The sequence below is a fragment of the Gymnogyps californianus genome, chromosome 1, assembly GCF_018139145.2.
Source record: "Gymnogyps californianus isolate 813 chromosome 1, ASM1813914v2, whole genome shotgun sequence".
NCBI classification, from domain to species: domain Eukaryota; kingdom Metazoa; phylum Chordata; class Aves; order Accipitriformes; family Cathartidae; genus Gymnogyps; species Gymnogyps californianus.
This window is the reverse complement of record NC_059471.1, coordinates 184,607,522-184,625,547: the sequence shown is the minus strand read 5'-3', so window position 1 is coordinate 184,625,547 and position 18,026 is coordinate 184,607,522. Positions and strand designations below refer to the sequence as shown.

Below are 18,026 nucleotides of genomic sequence, written 5' to 3'. Positions count from 1 at the left end.
AAGACAGACTTTATTTTTGGATTGACTCAGTCTTTGAGTCAGATTGACTGAGTCTTTGCCGCTTTCAAGGAGTGATGATTAGAAAATTTGTGGTAGTGGCTCCACCAAACACCCAAGAACATCCATTACGCTTCCTGGTTAAATATTGACTTTCAGAAGAGTGCCGTCAAAATCTCACTGCTATTGTTATGCTTTTTAGAAAACATTAGTGGGAATTTGTTTAATTACTAAAGTAGTGTTTACAGCTTACACAGTGCGCATGGAAAACAGTTGTTGATGTGAGGTTGAAAATTGAGCAGTCATCTTGACTCCTGGAAAAGAGCTATGGAAAAGTTTTCCATGTGTTTTTTTCAAAGGGTTCACAAACTAGTCCATTCTTTATAGACTACATGTTCTCAATTTAAACTGTAAAACTGTAGTAACATTTAAGTTAAATGACTATAGAAATTTCAGTTGGTTTATGCAGGATTTTTTTTAATGAAAAGGAAACATTGGAAGAGTCTGTAATGTTGTTGAATCTTTAGTTTATGGATTAGTAAAAAGTCAAACAAAAATGTTCATTTTTTTAATTTTACTAAATTCTGCTTTTTATGCTTAAAGCTTTAGGATCATTTTCTGCTGTATTTGGAGAAGAATGGAAGGAGAAAACTGATAGAGATTTTGTTAAGGTAATTGAAAAATTATTAAAATAATTTTGAACTGAATATGGTGGGTATCACATCCTTTGAAAAGACAGAAAATTGTAAGATATACTAGCATGTGTCTTTAGAATTACTCTCAACTTTATTCCTTCGATTTAAATATAATAGGACAGTAAACCACAGTTGTCATAAAATGTTTGGATAAGCGGGAAGAAATATATTAAGAAAAAATAGGTGTAGGCAAATGAATAAAGAGCTTCTATGTTTCTTTTCATAAGAAAGCTAATATGTGTGAGGAAAACTACCCAACATATTTAGCAAGAGAAAACAATGCTGTTTTTTTTAAAACTGCCATGATCAGTAGAGAAACATTCTAGATTATGAAAATTAAGTCCATAACATAAGAAGCATAGGACAAATTTAAATAAGTTAGCAATGTTACAGGTTTGTTTCAGTTAAACTATTTTTGCACAAGGCATTTTTATCTTTCCACTAGAGGGCATGATCTACTGTACAAGTAATGAAATGAGGTAAAAATATAACTAAAGTTTCTTTGTATAAATGCTTCCTCTTTAGGTGAGCATTTTAAGGTGAATGAGAGCATGAAATACATTATAGCTGAAAGAGGTTTTGACATTTCAGCATATTTGCTATGATACACAATTTCCTTAAATTGAATTTGAGATGATGATTTATGTGGCTAAAATAGAAGAAAGCTAGATTAAAATATATTTTGATAACTTATGCTTTTTATTAAGTAAAAATGTGACGAGATAAGCTGCTGAGTTCCTTACGAACTCATAGCTGGCTTTCTGCTCAATTTCTTAATCGTCTCATATACTGAAATGTCTTACTAGTATTATAAAGAAATATGTGTTAGGAGCTGTTTCCATTTGTCTTTTGTTTTATTTTTATGTAACTCAATATTGGGACAAGTTGGACCATAGTAGTGTTAGTTAAATTATAAGTATTGCTGAAATATCAGTGAATAGATTCCGTAACCAAAATTTCCTTGGTAAAATTAAGAACAAAAAAGGTAAGCTCTCATATTTGTGGGTACATGAACTTGAAAATGTGGTTCAAATGTGCTGAAGGTAAGTGTAAAAAAAAAAAAAAAAAAAAAAAAAAAAAAAAAGCTTCATAATCTTTGTTTCTTTTTTCCATTGAAAAATATGTCCAGAAGTACTGTAGGTTGTGTTTTGGTTTGGTTTTTTTTAAAGCACTTAGCAGTTCTGTGTTGACTTCAGCCTAAACTGTCACAAACTGTTGCTGATCTAGAGCAGCAACAAGCGCCATGTCTAGATCTGTAAACATTTAAAACTACACAGAATTCTAATTTATTATATGTTCATTACTTATATAGACTTAAGCAATTGTGATAGATAAGGACATATGGTTCTGATAAATGTTTTTAACGAAGTGTTAAGTAGAACCACTGTAACTGCAATAAGGTTTACTAATATGAAACTTGGATGCTCTCCAAGATCTATTTTTGAACATTACAACATGTATAGTACCACTCTGTAGTGAAATACTCCTGAAAGCATGTCAGAAACTAACACCAGATCTAAAAATATCTCTAATGCCAAGAATCCAGCTTTTTCAGAACATCTTACTTCAAGCATTTGTTTGACTGTACTACTGGAAGTAATTTATTTTGTATTGCAGCTGTGGCTGTGTCAAAACAGAAATCAGGGGAAGCATTATGGGAGCTTCATGACATAGGAGAGAGATAGTTGGTTGGCAGGGTAGAGATTGTGTATCTGTTTTTTTTTAATTTGCTTTCACAGCTTTAAGATTAATAGAATGGCTATGGAATGTGTCCCTCTCCTTTCACTGTTCACATTATCTTTTTAAAAAGTCTTCTTTATTTGTTTGGTTTTTTTCATTTTGCTGCCAGTTGTTTGTGTCTTGATTTTGTAAGGTTATCATTCCAGTTTGTTTCTTTACTATAATGGCAGCAGATTAGAAGTTTTTGTACAGATAAAATGGAACAGAGTTTTCAAGTGGGAGAGGAAAAATGCAGAGTTATGAGTTACAGTGTAGTGATGGTGTGAACGCAGGAATGTTAGAGATTCATAGAAAGTGGGGTGGGGAAAGCAATTTCTTAAACACATGAATTCTAAACTAATAGGAAATTAATTTATAGAAATTTTGTTGAGTTTGTAAATGTTACCCTTAGACTGTAGTGGATTTTTCATGTGTTGGAGTTTTTGGGTTGAGGGGGTGGGGGTGGCTGAGAAATATTAGAAATCTTGAAGGTGTTCTGAAAATGATTCTCAAGGTTAAATTCAGGATTCATAGAGAAATTATAAACTTGGATTCTTGGCAATTGAATGTCAGTTTCAGTGTTGGTATGTCAGTTTTATGCAAAAAAAAAAAAATTGAAACTAGTGTTTGTTAGCTGAAAATAGCTTTTCAAATGCAGTGAAACAAATATAAATGATCTGTGAGATATGTTCAGAATATTTGACATTTCATCTATATAGCTACTCTTATTAACTTTTTTCCAAGCTCCTCCTCCTGCTTATTGAAATATATGAACATAAACTTGGAATTTTGGATTTTATAGAGCTATTTAGTTCCTGTATTTTAATGTCTTTATACAGACATTGGGGGTAATTTTAGAATTATGTATTTATACTAAAATGTTTTGTGGAAGTTTTTAATATTTGCTTAAAATAAGCTTGATTTAATTTTTAGTGTCTTAATAATACTAGTATTTTTAAATTAGTTTTCAATAAAGAAAAATGACCATATGTTTTTCTTCATTATTTTTTCTCTTCATTCTACTATATCTTTGCACACTAGGTGTGGTACAGCATCACCGTTAGTATTCCTGCCACCCTTAAATATCTGCGCGATAACCGTTGGTTGTTTGGTATTCAGTCAGCTCTTGAGTTCTGTATTAATTTATCATAAAGAATTTGTCAATTGTTTCAGCACCAATACTTTGATTTTGTATTCTACTGTTCTCTAATTTTAAAATCATTCTACTTTACATACACGGTATCATGATTTTTTCAGAACAGTTTACTAGTTTGGTAATGTCATATTCATGAGCAAAGGAGCTTGCCTGTTTAGTTGTGTCCTCTAACATCACTACTGTTCCAGTTGAAGGTGAAGATGAAAAACAACATGTTTCTTTATACTAAACTTTGAGGGAATCAACTACCTTTTTTTAACACCCCACCCCCCACCCCCACCCCACCCCCCCCCCCGCATTATTAAAAACTGTTTGGAAAATCTGTAATTTCCATTGTCTTATCTGCAGCGCTGCATATTTTCTCACTTTCTACGGTGCTTCCCTCTAAACTGAATCAAATGTCTTTACTAGTCAGCGAATCTGTTCCATTAATTGTCAGAATTTGAATATCATTTTAGTTGAACCTGCTGTTATCCCTTATAGCTATGTTAATTTGTTGCTTTCTCCCCTCTTGATTTTTCCTGGTTCTGTCAGTAAGCTTAAATCTCCAGTTAGTTGGAATGACTGCATGTCCTTACTTAAGGATTGAAACAACTGGCATTTAGCCAGTCATCTTGTATCTCTTCTTGTTTTGTTACGTAGTCCCCATCCCCAAGTTCTGATGACATCCTGCTCAGAAGTTTTCTGGAAGCTTTCCCATTTTTAACTGTTTCATTTCGCTTTCAATTTCCTCATGTTAGCAATGTTCACTTGTGAGTATAGTTTGTCTTTCAAGAGTGACTTGTTTATATAGCATGCTTATAATCGAATAGATTTAGCTGTTTTTCCAGGTATTTCTTTCATGTCTCCAGCAGCTGTCCACTATCTGATGTAGTGTGTGAATAATTGCATTACATTTCTTCATGCACCATTCATTTCTGTTTACTTCAATTTAAGCATTTGGATTTCATGTTCTTCTTGAGGCCTCCTCTAGCTGTAGAGTTCCAAAATCCATACTTATGCAGTTTTTGTGCTTTCTTTATTGCTTTGCATAATGCTTTACTTCTCTGGTTTCTTTTTTTTTGTGAAGTTCTTATTTTGTTGTCCAACTCTTTCTTCTTTGTATAAGTTTAATAATAATTTTCTTTATTGTGCATTTATTCTTTGAATCTTTCTCAGACAGTGTGTGGAGAGAGATCCTCATGCATTTAAATGCCTGAAATACTTTTCATATGTCACCTTTCTTGTCTCTTACAGTGATCTGTCAAGCCGACTTGACTCCAGTTGCTCTCATATTTTTCTTGGACGATAAGTAGTCATGATCATTGCTACATTATATGATTTGTGGACTCAAATGTCCATTGTTTTTATGGACAGTAATTTAGTTAATCTGATTTCCAGTGAATTCTGTATAATCCTGTGCATCTTTTGCCAAAGGAACTTGGCTGCTGACAGCAATCAGATTGTGCATGTGAATCAAGTTCTTTACCTTTGTCCATTATCTCTTAGCATCTGGATGTCATATAGTCAAGCATTGTTTGTTTGCTTCCAAGTTTTAGTTTTATATTCCTATTACCAGTGTGTTATCGTGATATATATAAATAGGAACAACTATTGATAAAGAGCTTTACTTTTTCATCCTTTCTTGTTCATTTCTGTTGATATGTAGTATCAGCTTGCAGCTATCCATAGTTTTTAATAGGGAATAAATAACTGCTTGTGATGCTAAATTGATTTTTTTTTTTCTTGCCTCTGTGACATAAGTATGTTTTTCAAAGGAACACCCAGAAAGCTTGACTTAACCCATCTTTTTCCACTTTTGCCTTTGCTTTGGGCAGACAAAAATTTCGTCATGTTTTGCCTTGTTCTCTTGTAACAGATAGGTTGCGAACATCGTATGTAGGTTATTTAATTCTATTTTTCCACCTCGTCGTTCTCTGCCCACCCCCATCCTTTTCAGGGATCTTTCCTGCTTAGGCGGTAAGCAAATGTTGAGTGGGCTGAGAACAATCAAACCAGTCTGCTTAAATGCAAAAAAGAAGGTGATTCAGGCCAACTCTTTCCTTGTAAAGAAGAGGAATAGAGGCTGCAGACTCATTCTGAACTTAAGACATCTGAACACCTTTATTCAGAAGTACAAGATGGGAGATCATTGTAGGTAATCCTAGTGCTTTGGAAGAAGAACTGGGTGGGTTTTTTGATCATTTACTGGCAGGACACGATTCCAGTGTGAAGATTTGTCTGAGGCATGGAAATGTCTGTATTTCACCAGAATCACAGAGGATAACTTTCAGAACAAGGTGCAATTCTTTTTTTTTTTTTTTTTTATTGGTGGTTTTTCCCTACTATGTTATAAGGGGTTTTGTAATTAAGAAGCTTCATCATTCCAGTTAAGGAACGGGAAGTACAATTTACCTTCCTGAAAGTCTTACCAAGGACTTCTTTCTTTCGTTCTTCCTTTCTGAAGAGGGCTTAAGTGTCCTGGAATCCGCTTTGGGTTTCTTGAAGTCCTCTGTCTGAGTGAAAGATGCAGAATTCATGTTCACTATTGACTCTGCATTATTGTTTATATAGGGGTCAGCTGAAATCTGTTTGTCATAGCATCTCTCAAAAAACCTGCATTTTTTAAAATGTTTGGACAACACAATTTTATGCCTGATAATTTGATTGAGACTTTCGATTGTCATAAGCCAGGCTGACTGCACTTTTTAAATTCCTTACGTAACTGTACATGCAGTGCACAAGAGTATTGCTTCAAGCTGCTTGTCATTCCCTGAACAGAATAGTAACTTTTCTGAGGGAGATAGCTGACTCTCCTATGTAACGGTGCCTGCTAGAAGATCACTTATTGGAATCAAATGGAAAGTTGTTCTGCCTTCTAAATAGTTAGAGATAGATGCTTCTTTCCTTGGGTAGGAACTCACCTCAGCTATCTATAGTAAAGCTTTCAGGTGTTTTGGAGCTCAGTATAGTGATATACGCGTATCACGCTTCCATCTGTACATTCATTGTTGCAACATGCTTGTCAACAGCTAAAGTCCTGGGAAATCCTGACCCCTCTATAGTTAGCAGCTCATCTCTAAAATAGATACATTAAATGCCACATGTAATAGTTTGTGTCTTAGCTGCTTGGATTTCTGAACACATTACTTACTGATAAGCTGTTCAAGTTACTGGCTTGTTGAATGGAGGATGTAGGATAATTTTTCTGAGTTCTTTGGTGTTATCGCTGGAGCTTTTGCACAATGGTTGAAATCTTAAAATCTGCAAAGTGCTCACAGGAAGCCTGGTTTGCTACTGCAGTAGGCATTTCATGGTTGCTGAAACATCCATGACAGATGCTGGCTTTGGGAATGCAAACCTACAGTTTTGAGCAAGCAAAAGACTCTGGGACACTTCCACAGGTAAAGTAGTGTTCTTGGTGAGCATTATCACCCACAAGGCTTCTGTATGTAGAAGTAAACACTCGAGAGAGGAAAAAATATGTATTTTTTTAACTGTTCTTTTTGAAGTTGTATTGTCTGCATATTGATGTCCTATCCTGCAGATTCTCTTCCTTAGAGCTTTAAGAGCCTTTCCAGATCTCTAGGACTCAGAGGAGCTGAGGCTGTGGGGGATGCACATTATTCTTGTGTGCTTCACATAGGTAACAGGGCTTGTGCATATGTTCTAGGCAATCCTGAGGCACAAATTCTCTAGTTGGAGTGGTTAGCATCTTATGCTCATAGCATTACTGTGTAATGAAACAATTTGAATAATAACAGTTATGTGTAAGTAAACTTTATTTGGTGCAAGTAAACTTTATTTGGTGCCTTGGTGTATCTCTCATTTTAACTTACAGAAAGGAGCCGTGTTCTGTTCTTTTCTGAAAAAGATAATCTCATCTGAGTTGACAGCTAGCATTGTTTGACAGACTGCTTCTTTAGGAAGGGGAGACTTTCTCAGTTGTTCAAGCAACTAGCATGGATCTGTTCATTCTGCGAGTTTTAGGTGAGATGTACAGTTTTCCAACAATGTATTTCTGTCTTCATCTTTAGCCATAGCACTTTGAGGCTTTATCTTTAGCAGTGTCTGTAGTGTCTTCATCTGCAAAAAACTTAAATCCTCATTTCCATCCCTTTGAGAACACGTCCAGGATGATTTGCCTTCCAGATAGAAGAATTTGCTCCTTTATGACGTTATATTGCCAGAGGTTTTTAAATATTTCATTTTGGACTATATACTTAAGTACTAAGTGGCGAAAAGTGGATTATTGGAGGATTCAGCTAGCAAAATGTGATGATGCTGTTTTAACATCTAACGTATCACAGCAGTTTTAACGTATTGTGATTGACTTTGGCCTCTTACAAAGAAATTCAGGTTGAAGTTGAAGACTAAGTATCTGGGTTCAATATTCACTTTTTAAAAAAAATCCTTAAGTGATTAGACAACTAATCTTTAAAAGCTCTTCTGAGGTTTTTCTTTTAAGTAGCAGTGAAATGTGAAGACTTACTGTGTTCATTGCTTTTCCAAAAGGAAACATCCTCAAGGAAAGTGTGTACTGACTAGTATATTTCCAGCAATATATTTGTGTGCTTTTTAAAATAATGACTGGAGCCTCTTCCTTAAATAGTCTCCTTCTCTAAAAGTAAAGGCAGCTCAAAATGAAATACATTCTGCAAATTTTACCTGCGTGCCTTGGTCTTCTGTGGCTCTTGATGATAGCCTCAGTATTAATTAGAAGAATCTGTTTGTCACAAACAGTAAGAAGTTAGACTTTTATCTGGCTGTTCTTGTCTTTGCTAAAATGAAGTAATAATCCTTTCTGTGCAAGTAATCCACTTTACTAAACAGCACTTGGATGTCATTTAGCAGCATTGCAGTGGAAAATAAAATTCTTTTCCTTCCAATTTAGAAAATCGGTAGTATTGTATTTTTGAAGAAAATAGTAGTGTCAAGCTTGGTATGAATGCTGTAATTTAGTAATTACATTTGCATAGCAAAATTTCTCCTGCTGTTCAGCTGGTTGTACTTCCTATCCTTCCCTTTTTATCCAGATTTATTTGTGGTTTTATTCTGTGATCATAGCCAAAAGAGAAGCTGTATTTCATTAGTGAGTCAAAGGAATGTATAAATTTTTATTAGTCAAAGGAATGTCTATATTTTTCTTATAATATACACATTAGAATGTATATATCATTATATATTTTTATATTCATATACATCACTGTGTATTTTTATTAGCTTGCAGACTTTAATCCCTTGATTAATTCTTGAATCTCAACAGGACTAGCGACATAACAACCAGGTACAGATCAGGTCATATATTTGCAAAGTAATTTGAATTCCAGTCTGCTGAAGCATTCTGTTTTGCTTATATTTATAAAGGTTTTTGGTGATGGTGGTTTTTGCTTCTCTCTTTTCATTGATTTGTGATGATGTGGAAAACATAGCAGAAGCTTTAAAAAGTCTCTCAGGTAGAATCTGACTGTTGTACTTCTAGCAGGAGTCTAAGATCTACTGAAACTGAGAGGAGTCACCATCTTTTGCTTTTTGAGTTCACTGTTTGTAGGAGGTGAAGGAGAATGAACTGTACTTTTTTTCCACTTATAATTGCTGTATTGCTAATTGTGGAAAACTGTCCATATAGTTTCAGTATGTGCTTCAGCAAAGTACTTCTGTGGTAGTGTTGGTTGATCATGAATGCGTACTTCTGGTGCTTGAGGGGAAGAGTTTCTTAATGTAAAGTACTGAGCATCTTGCATATCATCCCATGAGTGAAAAATGTGGTTAGTATTAGATGAATCAAGGTACTACGAAATTTTTAAAGAACAATCCTTTTCATATTTTTTCAATATTTTAATGTGATAGAAATAAAAATAATTAATATTTAAAGAAATATCATCCCCTAGAAATTAAGTGTATTTTTAATTCTTTCTTCAGTTTTGGAAGGATATTGTTGAGGATATTGAAGTTCGTGATCTAATTTCTGACAGAAGCAAATCTCAAGGTGAGACATCTTGACTAATCTTAATACATACATGTTGGTAAATACAGCAAAGGAAGGACTAAAATTTATTTGTTTACTTTGTAGATATTCCATCAGAAGAATGGATTTGGGAATCCTTATTTCATCCACCTCGCAAATTGGGCATTAATGATATTGAAGGGCAGCGGGTACTTCAGATCGCAGTGATTTTACGTAATCTTTCTTTTGAAGAGGGAAATGTTAAACTTTTGGCAGCTAATCGTACTTGTCTTCGGTTCCTGCTACTCTCTGCTCATAGTCACTTTATTTCTCTACGGCAGTTGGGGCTTGACACGCTGGGAAATATTGCAGCAGAGGTAATGTGCTTCAAAAGAGAACAATTAAAATATAATTTGATAAAAGCATTACTTTAGTGTTAATTAAATGAATTACTTTTTTCCTTGATCATTGGATGAAGCAGGAAATAAATTATTCTCTGAATTTGTAAATAGCAATTTGAAAACAAGTATTCAGAGCCAAAACAAAAATGCAGACTCTGTGTGTCAGTTTGCTAAAATAGAATCACATGAAGAATACTGATTGTATAGGGAGATACAAGATATTCATAGTGCATAATTTTCAGTTTAGTTTCCCAGAGAGAAGAAAGGAATTTAGTTGAATTCTGCAGGCTGTACACTAGCTTCTTCACTTTATAATTATAATCTTTAGTTGTAACTTCAAAACAGTGCATTTGAGAAAGGGGGTGGTAGAGGGTTTTATGCTGTGTGTAGCGGGCACCAGTAAGCTAGTCATATGCAACTGGGTATACCGCCTGAATCACGTGAGGCATCCTTTTCTTTTCAAAGAGGTTTGACTGTAATAAAATACAGTATTTCAGTATGTCGTATCATTGTGCAGATAAATTACACGGATTTTATAGGTAGATATGTTCAGATATTCCTTATATTTTAAAATATAACAGATAAATTTAAGTAAAATGGGTAGTACCAGAGAATGAGACTTGAAGTATTGGTCCGCTGCTGAATATTGTAAAAAAGATAGTGTTTTCATTTACCATGTATCCAGCTTGTAGTGGATAAGAGAGAATGTTACCTATTATAATGTCCGAGAGCTCTGACTGAAAAGCAGAAGTAGATAGAAACAGGATGAACGATTGTGATAGCGTTTGGGAAGGACTGTTTGTTGTTACTCAAGTTCTGTTCTTTGTTGGATATTAAAATATATTTGTGTATACTGTTGACCGCCTGGGAATAAAGTCATTGTCCTTATTCTGAGCACTGGAAAGTGTAAATTAGACTGCTACTTCAGAGCAGAAAAGGAGGAGGGGGCTCAAAATGCTAGCTACAATAAAAAGCTGACAGGGTTCTGTTTTTGTGAACACAAATGTCATTTATATGTGCTGCATTTAAACACTTTTGAATCTTACATTTTGATATGCAAATTTAAGAATTTGAGCAATTAGCACTGTATGGATAGTGTTAGTAATGTTTTTTTTTTTCTTTCTCATCAGCTTCTTCTGGATCCTGTTGATTTCAAAACTACTCATCTAATGTTTCACACTGTTACAAAATGCCTAATGTCAAGGGATAGATTTTTAAAAATGAGAGGTAAGATCTCTAGCTATTCTTGTTGTTGTATTAGAATTGTAATTATTGCTGTTTAAAACTATTTTGTCTTTGTTCTTCAGGCATGGAAATCTTGGCAAATCTTTGTAAGGCTGAAGATAATGGTGTCTTAATTTGTGAATATGTGGATCAAGAATCCTATAAAGAGATCATATGTCATCTCACACTACCAGATGTGCTGCTTGTAATCTCAGCACTTGAGGTGCTATACATGCTCACAGAAATGGGAGAAGTGGCCTGCTCAAAGATTGCTAAAGTAGAGAAGAGCATAGGTAAGGGAGAAGCAAAATCTGTTACTCTCACTTATGTAGGAAAAAAGACTTAAGAATATATCATTATTCAGTGGTTAAAAATGTGGCTTGCTTGTGTCTGTGCAGCTTGGGGATGGATATTAGAATAGGAAGCTTTACTAAAATTTATTCTTTGTGTCCTCAAGAGATTGATGATGCTAATAACTAGGGAAGCTAAAACTTCTGAAGTCTTTTTCTTTTGTTTTTTTAAATGCCATGAAGCGTGGTAAAAAAAAAAAAAGTCTACAGAAGCATGCAGAGGCTTGTTTTCTTTCAACACGTGGCAATTTTAAAGCAAATCAGTATGTCCCAGCAGCATTCATTTGTCTTGTCCTAATGTCATTGTTGGTTTTACATTTAATACTTTAGATACATTAGTATGTCTGGTTTCTATGGACATCCAGATGTTTGGACCTGATGCACTTACTGCTGTAAAGCTCATTGAACATCAGTGCGTTAGCCAGCAAGGAGTACCTGATGTCAGACCACAAGTAATGGATCATGGCTCTTCACAGGCCCATGCAACAGGTGTCCCAGGTTAGTATCACTGCAAGAGAACATACTCTTCTACAAAATTTCCGATGTGGCATGTATGATTTTTGTCTTCTGTATGTTTCTGATTAATTTACATAAATAAGTATAGCATTACACATAACTTACAGTATCTTTTTCAGACACTTGTTCACAAAGCAAATATAAAGCTATGTTAGCCAAAACTGTTGTGAAACAAGCCTTAAAAGAATCTTAATATTTTCCAGTTGCTAATCTGAAAATTTACTGAAAGATATGTACACTCCTTATTTTAACTTCTTCAGTGGAAAGAAGAAGTATCCATTCTAGATTGTTCCCACAATTTGCAGAGAATTAGAGGTCCATTTTATATTGTGTTTTACACAGAATATTATTGGGCAGTAACATATAGTATTTGATAGAATTGCAGACATGAGAGACATACAGAATCATGCCTCCATTGAAGCTGCTAAACAGCTTACTGTGATGTGAACCAAATTTTTACTGTTGTTTAAAGCTTGAAAAGTGTTTTCTTAGTTGTAAATTAGAATTTAATTATGATTGATTTTTGCAGTTTTATTTTGGGATTAAATACTGGGACTTTGGAAGTTGATGGCACAGCTGACTTACTGGTCGGGGGGAACAACATGTGTACTTCATTCTGTCTTTACTGATAAAAGCACATAGCAGTATACCAAAAGTGCACACAAGATGAAACATAGCTATTCGTTTTAGGGAAAAAATAGAGAAAGAACCATTACAACAGACACTGGCTTGCATGTCTAAGTGTACTGTTTGTGGAATGGGTGCAGATACCACAGTGAAAGTGACTGGAAAAGAATGCGACTAAGGGGATGAACAAGAGTGAATAGAAGGAACCGATGTGACGCTGCAACAAAATTCTTTACATTATATTTGCTTCCACTTAGGAATTGGAAAAATAATTGCTGTGTATTTATGCCTGTTCTGGTGGAGTATTGTGCGACTCTTAAACCATGCTCAGTACTCTAAAGTACTGAGATCATGGATCATGATCGTGAATCTGGAAGCTGTTGTTCACTAAGTGCTTACATCATGATTGCACTTTAGTGGTGGCTCTTGCCTTGGCCTGCCCTGCTTCACTTTGGTAGATTGTGGTGCAAATCTGTAGTCTGCTTAGTGCATCTTTGTGACTTGCCTTAGCTGGTTACATCCTTGCTTACAAACACAGGAGAAACTGTATCAGTGAAAGTAATGGAGTTGAAGTGCTTCATTCAGGAAAACAAGAATAATTTCAGCAAGTTTTGTTTTGGTTTTTTTTTTTTCTTCCCCTCGTTCTCCACAGCCTCTAGGACAGCACCACATGTTGCTCCACCACCGGGAATAGTAGAAATAGACAGCGAGAAATTTGCATGTCAGTGGTAAGTGTATAGTTCTATTCAAATACTTTAATGAAGAAGAAAAACAAAGAAAAATACCTGTATTCATGTGTCACAGAATTTTCTAGCTTGCTTCTATTTACCATTAGACTCATTTTTCTGAAAAGTATAAAGCAAAACCATTCTGTCATTGCTTTGAAGAAGTATGAAAGAAAAAACTCAACCAGAATAGTCACTGTTTGACAGTCGATACTTGAAATTAGTTGTTTTCTCTCTTGGAATAGAATTTAATTTGATTTTTAACTCTGATCTGATTTTATTTATTTTTTAAATTGTCAAGCAGCATTATCTGTTTCATGAGTGTTTTCATGTGGTAATGTGTGTAGCTATATTACTGCACCAATATAAAAGTAATTATCAAATTATGAAGCTAGGTCTTGCAAAACTTTCATGTGATCATTGTGAACCTCGAGCAAATTAAGGTAGATCAAAGCCTTTTCCATCCAAATTCTCTTGCTTTCGAAATATTGTTGTTGTCAGATATTTAGAGAAAAACTATTCCACCTGTGGTTCTCATGGGGACTGAGGGTGATCTTTCTGAACTATTTGACTTACATGAATCTACCCACATTCTAAATATTTGTATTAATTGGTTCCTGATGGCCCCTTCCACCTCTGCTGCTTCACAACTCATACGTTCATCTGTTGTCTTACTGATCAGACAAGGGCCTTCAAGATAAAGTGGGTAGAATTTGTCAAAGCTTAGTGCTTTAGGTCATGATTTACTTATACTTCCAGCAAAGCTTTGATTGTATGGGGGAAATGCTGCAGATTCTTGTTGGTCAACTGATGTTGTTCTCATTCTTCTGTTTGCACACTGCAAAGTAGTATTAATGTGCACTGCTGAAAGACTGAGAAATTTCACGTTTAGACATTTAAACAGGGATACCTCAAGTTGGAATCACCGCGGCTCAATTTAGTGATCTGCAAGTTGGTCTCAAGCCACAGCTAGTTTTCTAGGCTGCCTTTTTAATTAATGGAGTGGGAGATTCCCCCAATAGTAAAATGAATTGGCTTCACCTGCCTAGTTTCTGATGAGATTACAAACTACCTTATGGTGCCACCTTCTCTCTATTGACTATAGAGAGCACTAGACATGTAGCTTCCAGTAGTAAAGTTGTAGGTAAGGTGAAATTTGCACTCTGTATAAAATGTAAAACAGAAGTTTTGACTGTTAAAATAAATATGTGTAGGTACCATGCTGTAACTGTGTGATACCATCAAATGACAGAAAATACTGAAGCAAATCGTAGAGCATTATATCAGGAAGATTTTGAATGTCTGCTTTGTTTCTGATTCTGTGTGCTTCTGCAGCTGTCAGTGTTGAATACTATTATTTTGTACTTGATTTTCTTTCAGTTAGTCTTAGGTAGATATGAGCTAGTGAAAAATAAAAATTAACATCTAGTCCTGAAAATTCTCCTTAAATACTAAGCAAAAAAAAAAAAAAAAGGCAAATTGAAAGCAGAGGAGTAGCCTCTTCCAAGCATTTTCATCAGTGCTAACATGGAGTGTCTTACCATGAAAATTTACAGGAATGTATGTTTTAGTCATTGCTTCCTATTGAGAGAAATGGGAAAATGAGTAAATCATAGCAGTAGAATTTAGAAAAGTTACTATCTCTTGGAAGCAGCAGAAAGACAAGGTATTTAAACTGACCTTCCTGAATATATTAGCACCCAGCTTAGCCTGAGTAGGAGTCCTTGTAAGTGCGTGTGACAGTAAAGTGCTAATCGCAGATCCCATTTCACCTTTCTAAGTCCTGAATATCTTCAGTTTGCTGTTACCAGTGATAATGTGTCAGGCTAATATGACATACCTAACTGTCTGTCATGGTTTAACCCCAGCCAGCAGCTAAGCACCATGCGGCGGCTCACCCCTCCCTGCTCCCAGTGGGATATGGAGGAGAATTGGGGAAAAAAAGTAAAACCTGTGGGTTGAGATAAGAACAGTTTAATAACTAAAGTAAAATAAAATCTAATACTACTACTAATAAAAATAATAATAATTGTAATGACAAGCAATATAACAAAAAAAAAAAAAAAGAGAGAGGAATTAGACCCAAGAAAAGACAAGTGATGCACAATGCAGTTGCTCACCGCCCGCTGACCGATGCCCGAGCAGTGATCCACACCTCTCGGCCAACTCGCCCCAGTTTATATACTGAGCATGATGCTCTATGGTATGGAATATACCTTTGGCTAGTTTGGGTCAGCTGTCCTGGCTCTGCTCCCTCCCAGCTTCTTGTACACCTGCTTGCTGGCAGAGCATGGGAAACTGAAAAATCCTTAACTTAGGATAAGTGCTACTTAGCAACAGCTAAAACATCAGTGTGTTATCAACATTATTCTCACACTAAATCCGAATCACAGCACTGTACCAGCTACTAAGAAGAAAATTAAGTCTATCCCAGCCGAAACCAGGACACAGTCATTTGTCTGATATGCCAAATTTAATTAATACCTAGACTTTCTGTTATACAGTGCGATCTCAATTTTTGTAATAATAAAATTGTAACTCAATGGCAGGAGAAATGGTATTATACGTACTCTTTACTGGTTATAAGAGAACACAATTTAAAGAATGTAATAATTTGCTTTTTCTCTTTTGAAGCATCTAGTTATATTGGGAGTGTAGGACTCTACAAAGGAGAATGCAGTGTAGTTTTCCAAAGTGTTAGCAACATACAGTAAATGCTGACAATTTAAAAAATATTTTTATTCTGTCTGAGCCTATGTTCTGATACTGGTATTTGAGCTTTGTGTGAGAGTTGTTACTTACCTCCATTTGCTGCTGGGGATGAAGCGTTCCCATGTCTCTGGGTGGGAATAATGGATCTGAAAGAAATAAAATTAAACTGATAGAAAATGTTTCCTTTTCTCACAGCTTCCTGGTTGGCAGTTGGATGGTCTGTGTGCTTGTGGAGAGTCTGTAGGAGATACAAATACTTTCTTTCCCTGGAAATTGAATGTTAGGCAGAACAGGTTGTTCCAGGATTTTATTGATGTCTATGTAGTGTGGGACTCCAGGAATGAGAGTGTGTGTGTTTGTGTGCGTACTCTCTTAGAATCCCAGTCCCCTCTCTCCTACCTTCCCACCTCTCTTAAGAGTGACAGGGTTGAGACTGTTATTCTATCTCTGATTTTACTTGTATTTTAAAGTAAGACTGCATTAGCAGATCAGTTAACAAAATCTTGGTTTTGATAAAAACGTTGACTTCTGATAGAAATTTCTGATGAAGAATTAGTTAGCATTCAGTCCATCTTTTGCTGAAGTAGAATCATTAAGAAATAAGAATAGAGCTGTGGGGAGGAGATGTCACCAAACAATACATTCTTTTTTTTGTTTTGTTTCTGAATATACAATAAAAAAGGCATATGTAGAGACCATTTTGTATATTACATGTGTAAATAAGATGTTGCATGTAAAACTGACTGCATGTGTTAGAGGTCCGATGTGTTGAATAATAAGCAGTGAGAAGAAGAAAGTATGGAACAGTCGTTTGACAAGTCAGTATACTAAAATGCTATTTTCCATGTTGTTATCAGGTCTCAAAAGTCTCTGTGATACAGACAGAAGTGTTTTAACAACCTTTTAAAAAGTACTGTCTCTGTATTTTGCTTCATAGTTTATTTTTTCATCCTCAGGTTGAATGCACATTTTGAGGTGAATCTTGATTGCTCAGTCTCTCGAGCAGAAATGTACTCTGAATACCTCTCTACCTGTAGTAAATTAGCTCGAGGTGGAATCCTAACATCAACTGGATTTTATAAATGTCTGCGGTAAGACAAAAATTGATGCAACAGTAAAGAAGCAATTGTACGTGCTCAATACTAACCTGTAGCTTTAGATTTCTTTGAGAAAAGATCTACTGACTTGAGTTTGAAAGACATCCAGTTTTGGAATTTTAATTGAAACAAATGTTTAGAGTTTGTTTAATTTTATTTCATTCTATTTCAGGATCTTTGGTAGGGTTCCTTCTCTGCTTATAGTCCTTTTTAATTCTTTCCAAAGTAGTTTTTGGAGGTATTGTAGTTTTCACTTAGCTTGTACGAGATCTTGGCCAACCATCTGGTGGACCTGCTAGTCCTCAATGATGAATACTCAGATGCTATTGGAGAATCTTGCTGTATTGAAAAAAAGCAGGCATTAGTGCAATTACTCTGCACACAAGAGCAGTTAGTTAAAACAAAAACATTGTAAGAGGGTTTGAGTTATTGTGTTTATTAACATAGATTTATGTTGTGTTTGGCAGAACTGTCTTTCCAAATCATACAGTGAAGAGAGTAGAAGATCCAAGTAACAATGGTCAAGCACATATACATGTGGTAGGAGTGAAAAGGAGAGCTATACCACTTCCCATTCAGATGTACTATCAGCAGCAACCAACTTCGTCTACCCCAGTTGTCCGGGTTGATGCAATTCCTGATGTGTCTTCGTCTCCTTCGCCAGCAGGTTTTTAAATTAATGAAATATCAAGTATTTTACATTGATTCTGAAATGACAATAAAAGACAAAAGTTTTTGAAAATAGTTTGAAAGTGTTGTAAGTCAGGGCTACATGTTTTGATTGATTTTATTCAATGTTAGGAATAGTATTGCAGTATGTACTTGCATGCCATTCTAGTATTTGACATGTAACCTATAAACTTGTCAGTCAGCAGACAAGC

The 18,026-nt window shown here is 35.2% G+C and overlaps 1 protein-coding gene across 1 annotated transcript in view; it reads left to right on the top strand.

Moving 5' to 3' along the window:
* The window catches only part of ARID2 (AT-rich interaction domain 2), a 105,343-nt gene that overhangs the window by 62,240 nt on the left and 25,077 nt on the right, over positions 1-18,026 (top strand). Inside the window, exons 6-14 of the mRNA XM_050897239.1 lie at positions 601-668; positions 9,469-9,535; positions 9,620-9,870; positions 11,025-11,121; positions 11,202-11,411; positions 11,799-11,966; positions 13,264-13,339; positions 17,005-17,139; positions 17,613-17,812. Coding sequence (XP_050753196.1) covers positions 601-668; positions 9,469-9,535; positions 9,620-9,870; positions 11,025-11,121; positions 11,202-11,411; positions 11,799-11,966; positions 13,264-13,339; positions 17,005-17,139; positions 17,613-17,812 — 1,272 coding nt within the window. The remainder of the gene's footprint in view (positions 1-600; positions 669-9,468; positions 9,536-9,619; positions 9,871-11,024; positions 11,122-11,201; positions 11,412-11,798; positions 11,967-13,263; positions 13,340-17,004; positions 17,140-17,612; positions 17,813-18,026) is intronic.